The sequence below is a fragment of the Callorhinus ursinus genome, unplaced genomic scaffold, assembly GCF_003265705.2.
Source record: "Callorhinus ursinus isolate GAN/ISIS: 27379988/994484 unplaced genomic scaffold, GSC_fseal_2.0 scaffold8, whole genome shotgun sequence".
Lineage (NCBI taxonomy): Eukaryota > Metazoa > Chordata > Mammalia > Carnivora > Otariidae > Callorhinus > Callorhinus ursinus.
In genome coordinates, this window is record NW_027397070.1 from 2,390,716 (window position 1) to 2,399,013 (window position 8,298).

General features: G+C 60.2%; 1 protein-coding gene across 1 annotated transcript; it reads left to right on the top strand.

Annotated features, from left to right (window-relative positions):
• Positions 1 to 756: 756 nt before the first annotated feature.
• CPNE6 (copine 6) lies at positions 757 to 7,336 on the top strand. Its single transcript, XM_073894843.1, has 17 exons — positions 757 to 900; positions 2,239 to 2,410; positions 2,851 to 3,030; positions 3,370 to 3,444; positions 3,613 to 3,687; positions 3,843 to 3,926; positions 4,018 to 4,107; positions 4,462 to 4,566; positions 4,767 to 4,853; positions 5,069 to 5,128; positions 5,396 to 5,529; positions 5,614 to 5,668; positions 5,750 to 5,801; positions 6,122 to 6,255; positions 6,419 to 6,655; positions 6,863 to 7,037; positions 7,154 to 7,336. The coding sequence occupies exons 2-16, from the start codon at positions 2,243 to 2,245 to the stop codon at positions 6,998 to 7,000; spliced, it is 1,674 nt and encodes a 557-aa protein (XP_073750944.1). The 5' UTR covers positions 757 to 900; positions 2,239 to 2,242; the 3' UTR covers positions 7,001 to 7,037; positions 7,154 to 7,336.
• The last annotated feature ends 962 nt before the right edge of the window (positions 7,337 to 8,298 follow it).

The following is an 8,298-nucleotide window of genomic DNA, read 5'->3' on the forward strand; positions in this document are numbered from 1 at the left end:
CAAGGATGTGACCACACGCGTTGAATCTCGGGGGGGGTGTGTGGGGTGAGTTGCGGGCACTGGGAAGATGCCTCTGGAATCAGCCCCCTTCAGCACATCTCCCTCCTGGCAGCCCCTGCTTCGGGATGGGAGACGATGTAAGCAATTGCATCCGTTTCTTTGTGTGTCGCTGTTGAAAAGCAGCTAGGGAACCGGACCTCATTCTCCAAGCTATGAGATGTCGCGTGGTACGGGATGGTTTCGAAGGAGCACGTGAAGATCTCCATTCTGTTGTGTTTGGGTTGGTGTGAATGGGTGTGTGTGTGACAAGTATAGCCCCGTGTTCCTTTATGTGTTACTGCGAATATCCTCGACAAGCGCGATGTGGAGAGCGCTATGAGACTGGGTGTGTTTCCTTATGTGTATCTGTGGGGCTGTAACTGTCGTGGTGTCACAGTGAGTTTATGTGCTGGCGCCTGTGTGTGTCAGGGTACGTGTGAGCCCATGAGTCGTGGGTGCATGTGTCTCCATCATCTCCCCGCGCGAATCTGTGTGTGTGTGTGTGTGTGCGTGCGTGCGTGCACGCACTGCCACAATGTGTGCAGGGCTGTGGGTGTGGTGTGAAGGGGAAGATGTGTGTCACTGTGTCTGTGGGGGTCCTGCCTCTGAGCCGCCCCCGGCCCGCCCTCCTCCCCCGGTTCTGTGGCTCCCTCCCAGGCAATGGCCCTGCCCCTCCCCTCTTCTCCCTCCCAACCGGTCTGTGCGGGGGGAGCTGGTGCTGCGGCCCCCCCACCCCTCCCCATCCAGGCCCCATAAATAGCAGCAGAGCCGGAGCCGGAGCCGGCGCCAGCGGCTGGAGCAGCAAGGGAGTCAGGGCCAGGGCCAGAGAGCCGGAGAGAGGAGCCCCCGACTAGAGCCCAGGTGAGCCTCCCCTTCCTCCCTAGCTCAGCCCCAGCCTGGCCCAGCCTGGCCCCGTCTCCATAACAACGTCTCCCCCGGCCCCCAGAGAGGTCTCCAGTCCTGCCGGATCCCCTCACCACCCCATGCCCCTGCCCATCTCAGGGACCCTGCAAGAACTGGGAGACTTGTGGCTGGAAGGCAGAGACCCCCACCCACCCACCCAGACCCTCCCTCACACATCCAGAAAGATACGCGCTATGGGGAGGGGGGTACCCAGCCAGAGAAGGGTCCCAGTTCTGAGGGAGGTACGGGAACTGGCACACCCTCCTGGATACAGACACACGGCTAGGGGACAGACACACAGGGCGGGGGCATTCAGACACACCAACGCACACTCGCTTGGGGGAAGCACGACACGGGAGCAGACAGCCTCACCCAGCGATGTGGACAGACACAGATAGATGGACTGACCGGCCGTGAACTCGGGCCAGCATACCCCTGCCTGCTGCTGCCCGAGGCTTGGTACCACTGCTGGGGGAGGGTGGTATGCGTGCATCCCACGGGCAGCATGGAGGGGGCTGTGGCTCCCCAAAAATCCTGTCGCTAAGAGACAGTGCCAGTGCTGCCAAGAAGTGTGAGAACAGGGGAGGTGGGGAGGGAAGTGAGAGTTGTCATAGTGGGAGCCCCTGCCAGGAACCTGGAGGGGCTCTCAGCAGGGACAGGGCTCTGTCTCTACCGGCCCAAGCCCAGCACCCTTCCCTTGCCATAAGCCACCCAGAAGGTGAGTGGGGGGAGGCGGAGAGGGACAGCCCCGCCGGGCATCTTACGACCTGCCTCCTCCTGCCCACTGCAGACTCTGTTCCTGAGGCTCGTTCCCTTCAGGCTTCCAGGGGCTCCTCCACCCATTTCCCCACCCCCTTGCCCCAGTTCAGCTCCCTCGTGCCAGGACTGAGTGCAGTGCTGGCTCAGACATCAGTCGGGAAATAGCAGAAGGTGCTGAGGTAGCAGAAAGCCTGAATCAATCAATGGCCTAGGAGCCAAGACTGCCAGGAACCCCACACACACCCCAAGCTCTCTCCAGCCCCATCCACGCATAGTAGGCCAGCAGGGGAGACAGAGGCCCAGGGCTGTGCAAGGGTGGGAGGCTCAGGTCCTCCGCTCTCCCTGTTCACAGCTCCAGGGAAGCCAAGCTGAGGGCAAGCATGGGGGTGAGTAGGGGGGAAGCAGGAGATCCATGAGCTCCTAGGGCCTCAGGAAGCAGGACAAGGTGGGAGTGGGGCCCAGGTTCCCAGAAGACAGACCCCTCCCCTAGCAGATGTTCCCTTTCCAGTGTCCAGGCCATCTGCTCTGTCCCCACAGTGACATGTCGGACCCTGAGATGGGATGGGTGCCTGAGCCCCCAGCCATGACACTGGGGGCCTCGCGGGTGGAGCTGCGGGTGTCCTGCCATGGCCTCTTGGACAGAGACACACTCACCAAGCCCCACCCCTGCGTGCTGCTCAAGCTCTACTCTGATGAGCAGTGGGTGGAGGTGAGAATGGGCTCGGGTCTTATCTTAACTAACCTCCTGGCCTGGGAAGGAGGGGGGCTGGGAAGGGACAAGGAAAGCCTCATAGGGGAATGTGAGGATCCTGAGGGGCCTCCTCTAGGCTGTGGGGGTAACCCTGGAGATAGGTGTGCCGTCATTACAAACACAAACCATTTTACAGCTTCCAAAGTCCGCAGAGTCCCAGAGGGTCCTGAGATGGGCCCAGAGGAAGTGGCACAGCTCCCAAAGGCCTTATGGGAGCCCCAAAGGACTGATGATGGTTCAGGGGGCTGGCAGCACCCTGAGTTCAGGGTCGAACCTAGCAAGGGAAGGGCTAGTCACTGGGGATGGGGGAGCCCGAGGAAAGCTAGCATGAGCAGGGTGGTCCCGGGCAGGGTAAAGAAGCCTGGGTTCCCAGAGGGCCCTCGCCCCTCCTGCCGCAGGTGGAGCGCACGGAGGTGCTACGCTCCTGTTCCAGCCCGGTCTTCTCCCGGGTGCTGGCCCTTGAGTACTTTTTTGAGGAGAAGCAGCCCCTGCAGTTCCACGTGTTTGACGCTGAGGACGGAGCCACCGGCCCCAGCAATGACACCTTCCTTGGTTCAACAGAATGCACCTTGGGCCAGGTTTGCATTCCCATCCACCCCCCGCCCCCAGTCAGCTTCTGCCTCTGAAAGCCAAAATAACAGAGAATCAGCTCTGGAGCGAGTTCAGTCTGGGCCTTGGACCCCATCTCCCCCATTCCCTGCTGTGCAGCCTTGGGCAAGATACTTAACCTCTCTGAGTCTTAGTTTCCTCATCTAAACAGTGCCTACTCTTAATGTTGCTGTGGAAATTAAGTCCAACCCTAGCCCAAGTACAGCCCCTGTGAGCACTCGAAGGACACTTATTACCCCATCCCTTGTTACCTGGCCAAGGCAGGTGGGGGGTGTCACATCTGGGGCTCCCTCCACTTCCATCTCCAGATCGTGTCACAAACCAAGGTCACTAAGCCATTGCTGCTGAAGAATGGGAAGACTGCGGGCAAGTCCACCATCACGGTAGGCAGGGTCACCTGTACCCCCCGCCTTGGGTGGGGCATTCAATGCCCCCTGCATGGACATCCATGGTGACATTATGTCCAGGACTGGTCCCCACCTAAGGGAAAGGGCAAAATGTGGCCCTTTGGGAGGTAGGGAGAAATCCTGCCACTTGTATCCCCATTGCAGATTGTGGCCGAGGAGGTATCTGGCACCAATGACTATGTGCAGCTCACCTTCAGAGCCCACAAGCTGGACAACAAGGTTGGAGCCCCAGAGTCTAGCCCCCCCCACCGTCTTCCTTATTAGAGCGCCTAGGACCCCACTCAAGACCAGTCGGTGCTGCTCCCTTCTCAGTGTTAGCCGCCTCCCTCTGCCGACCTCACCAGGCTCATGGGTCCTTTCCTCTGCATCCGCAGGATCTGTTCAGCAAGTCTGACCCTTTCATGGAGATCTATAAAACCGATGGGGACCAGAGTGACCAGCTCGTCTGGAGGACTGAGGTTGGTGACTGGGGCCATGGGGAGGGAGGAAGGAAGAGCAGAGTAAGGGGATGTGGCTAGGAGGTGACCAGCTCTCTGGTGCCTCTCCAAGGTGGTGAAGAACAACCTGAACCCCAGCTGGGAGCCATTCCGCCTGTCCCTGCACTCGCTCTGCAGCTGTGACGGCCACCGGCCTCTCAAGGTGAAGCCCCCCCGCCAAGAGAGGACAGCCGACCGGAGCAGCCGGCCTCTGTCTGAGACACTGCCCTGTGTCAAGACCCTTCCATCTCCCTCATGTGATAAGCCCTTCCCACAGTGGGGTAAAGACCCAGGCCCAGCTCAACGTTCCCACTTTGTGTACCTTTTATCAAGGCCAAAGTCCCTGCCAGATGGAGCCAAAGAATAAAGATCAGCAGGTAGCCTCTTTGGGCAGGCTGAGGACACCTGCTGGGGTCCCCGGGACTGGTAGCCCCCACCTCCCTCAATCCCTCCCCTGCCCCCAGCAACCACAGCAAAGCAGCCCTGACCCTCTCCCCTCCCCTCCTTGCCTTCTCAGTTCCTGGTGTATGACTATGACTCGAGCGGGAAGCATGACTTCATCGGCGAGTTCACCAGCACCTTCCAGGAGATGCAGGAAGGAACAGCAAACCCTGGGCAGGAGGTGCCACCAAGATCCCTGGGAGAATTCTGAGAGGGCCGAAGAGCCCAGTATACGTGATGGGGGAGAGGGTGGAAAGTACCCGGGTTCAGTCTAAGGACGGAGCCCTGGGGGTCTTGGTCTGGGAGGCTCTGCTGGAAGGGAGTCAAGGGGTCACGATGGAACTGTGACTCTGGGCTTGTGGGGTGTGTGGGGGGGTCTAGATGCAGTGGGACTGTATCAACCCCAAGTACCGGGATAAGAAGAAGAACTACAAGAGCTCGGGGACCGTAGTGCTGGCCCAGTGCACGGTAAATCCCAGTGCCTACCTCACGTCAGACCCTCAGATTCAACCCTGTCCTTGTTTCAAAGACCAGTTTCTCCTCTTCTGAGAATTGAGAACGCTTGCCCTATCCCACCGGGAACTTCAACCTCAGAAATTGCCCTCCACTTCCCCCACAGAAGCCCCACCCAGCTCTCTCCTCAAAGGACCATGGTGCTACTTTACCTCTTCCCCTCCTGCTAGGTGGAGAAGGTGCACACCTTCCTGGATTATATCATGGGCGGCTGCCAGATCAGCTTCACGGTAAAGGCCCAGGGGTATAGGGGACACGGGCAAGAGGAAGGGGCTAAACACACAGTGAACAGAAGGAGCCCCAACCCCCCCTGCCCCTCCTGGGGGCCTCTCGGGACCCTTAGCATCGTCATCTTGTACCCCTCACCCCACTCCATGATGGGGCTACCTGTGGGCTTGACGGGATATACCTTAGTCCTCCCTACAGACCCTAGCTCCGGGCTAGCCTCTCTGTGAGCTCTCATGGATGCAGGGTGACCCTTTCCCCACCTCCACCAGGTGGCCATCGACTTCACCGCCTCCAATGGGGACCCAAGGAGCAGCCAGTCCCTACACTGCCTCAGCCCCCGCCAGCCCAACCACTACCTTCAGGCCCTGCGCGCAGTGGGAGGCATCTGCCAGGACTATGACAGGTGGGAGGAGGGTAGGCTGGGGAGGGGGGAGACGGGGAGGGAGGCCTTGCCCGATGGGCCCCCACAGCCTTTTCTTCTCCTCAGTGATAAGCGGTTTCCAGCATTCGGCTTTGGCGCTCGAATCCCCCCCAACTTTGAGGTAGGCTGGGTTTGAGAGGAAGGGAGGATCTGGTGGGAGAGTAGGAGGAAAGATCTTGCTGCTCTCACCTTACCCTCACAGGTGTCCCATGACTTTGCTATCAACTTTGACCCGGAAAACCCTGAATGTGAAGGTAAGAGGGGAGATTTTCCCAGCCCCGCCCCCCCAACAGCTTGCACAGCCTGTGCACCCCATGCAGGGGCACAGACTCCACCCTCCTGAGCACAGCCCCTGCCCAACCCACCACTCAGCTCCTGTCTTACCTGGGACTCTGGGCCCCTGGCCCAGCATCTGCCCAGCCTCCTCTCCCAGAGCCTGGATCATCCAGCTTGCCCACTTAGTCAGGAATTTAGGGGGCCAGGCAGAACTGAGACAGGGAAGGACCTCCTTGCTTTAAGGGTGTCAAAAAGGGCTCCCTGCTAATCTCTGCTGGCCTCACCTCCTCACCTACAGAGATCTCAGGGGTCATCGCCTCCTACCGCCGGTGCCTACCCCAGATCCAGCTCTATGGCCCCACCAACGTGGCCCCCATCATCAACCGCGTGGCCGGGCCAGCTCAGCGCGAGCAGAGCACTGGCCAAGCCACGGTGAGGAGAGGAAGCAGGCAACCAGGCGCTGCCCCACGGGGTGTCCTCACGGGGCGGGGGGGGGGGGGGGGGGGGGGGGGGCCGGGCCAGGGCCTGGGCTTGGGGCGGGTGCCAACGCCCTTGCACACAGAGCCTACCCTTCCTCCCCGCTGCCTGCCCTCAGAAGTACTCCGTGCTGCTGGTGCTCACGGATGGCGTGGTGAGCGACATGGCCGAGACCCGCGCAGCCATCGTGCGCGCCTCCCGCCTGCCCATGTCCATCATCATCGTGGGTGTGGGCAATGCCGACTTCTCCGACATGCGGCTGCTGGATGGCGACGACGGTCCCTTGCGCTGCCCCCGAGGGGTGCCTGCGGCCCGCGACATCGTCCAGTTCGTGCCCTTTCGGGACTTCAAGGATGTGAGTGCCCGGCGCCCCCTCCCGGCCGAAGGACTCCTCAGCTCCTCAGGCCCTCAAATCTGACCCGTCTCTCCCACACCGGGTTGGTGGCCTGCGGAGGACGCTGGAGCCCCGCAGGCCACCCCTAAGCCCCGCCCCCTTGCCTGACCCCGCCCCCCACTCTCCGGCCAGCTAACCCGCTAACCCCGTCGCCGCCCCCACGCCCAGGCCGCACCTTCTGCGCTTGCCAAGTGCGTCCTGGCTGAGGTGCCCAGGCAGGTGGTGGAGTACTACGCCAGCCAGGGCATCAGCCCCGGGGCTCCCAGGCCCTGCACACCGGCCACGACCCCCAGCCCTAGCCCGTGACTGCCTCCCACCGGATCAGCCCTCCCTCAGCCTCTCAGTGAGTCCCGGGGGCCCAAAGGAGTGGACAGGGGCGCAAGGTGGGGCTTGGTGGAGCGCATCTGGGCTCGGTGTGGTGTGGAGGAAGGTGCTGATGACTATCCCACCCTGTCCCAGGTGCCTGTCCTGACCCTTGTGACTCGAGTGACCAGTGCCTCTCCCTCTTGGACCAGCTGTGGCCCCTAGGTCCTGGAAGTGCGTGGTGAGCCCTGCTCTTTCTCTCCAGGCCCCATACCCCTCAGCCTTGTGATTTTCTTCAGTGATCCTGACTTTCTGGTCGTTAATAAAGGGAACCACTCCTAGCACCTCAGCCTCTATCTATCATGCCTCAGATGTCCATGGACAGTCCATAACGCCCACCCATCCACACACACCATTAAGAAATGAGGACCAGCACCTTTCAGATCTGACCCAGAGCTCCCACGCAGCCTGGTATCTCAGCGGTTTCACCCCAACTGTGTGCTAGTGGGATCTGAGGAGCCCCTACCCTCACCTCCCAACCCCAGGGGGCCCAGCACCATGGAGGTTAATTACCAGAGATGCGGGGTGGTAATGAGGGGCTGTCAAAGGGGCAGGTTGATGCCCTCTTGCAGCTGTCTCTAGAGAAGCCCAGCTGAGCCCCCTAGGAGCTGCACTCCAGCCCCCACACAGCTGTGGGGCGGGCCAAGCAGGGGTGTTGGGGGGACTGAAGGAGGGCAGCAGGTCTTTGAGTGGATTATGAACACAGAGGGGGCATCTGAGGTCTGCGCAGCCTGGTTTTCCTGGATGTGTGAATGTGCGCATGTGTTCATGCACTGCACATCCCTGCCTCTCCACGAGTGTGGCCTTAATGTTTCAGAAAGTCAGGCTGTGTACCCTTAATAACATTAACAACAGCAGTGAACATTATTTTTCACCATGTGTGAAACTTTGTGCTACGTGCTTTAAATGCATTCACTCTCACTAGGTAGTTAGCATCATTTTCCCCATTTTTCTTCAAATCAAATGAGGCTTCATTTAAATCCACCCATCATCAAAGAACTGGTGAGCCTGGAATTGAGCCCAGACCCATCTGACTGAAGTGCCCACACCCTAAATCACTAGTGTGCAACTTCTGTACGAGCCTCATCTTGAGCCCCAGGTGTATGTATACGTGGGCTGATTGTGTGTATGGGGGTAGGTTCCTGGGGATGGCGTCTCTGCCCATGTGTGTGTGCTGTGCAGGGCCTCAGCCAGTTAAGGAAGGAGTGCAAGAGCAGTGCTGGGTCTGGATTGAAGCTCCA

Bases quoted from the DNA above. Each gene is read 5' to 3' on its own strand.
- CPNE6 (XM_073894843.1), top strand. From the start codon at position 2,243: ATGTCGGACCCTGAGATGGGATGGGTGCCTGAGCCCCCAGCCATGACA. The intron at 4,108-4,461 runs GTGAAGCCCCCC...TTGCCTTCTCAG, and splicing joins ACGGCCACCGGCCTCTCAAG to TTCCTGGTGTATGACTATGA. The intron at 5,129-5,395 runs GTAAAGGCCCAG...CACCTCCACCAG, and splicing joins GCTGCCAGATCAGCTTCACG to GTGGCCATCGACTTCACCGC.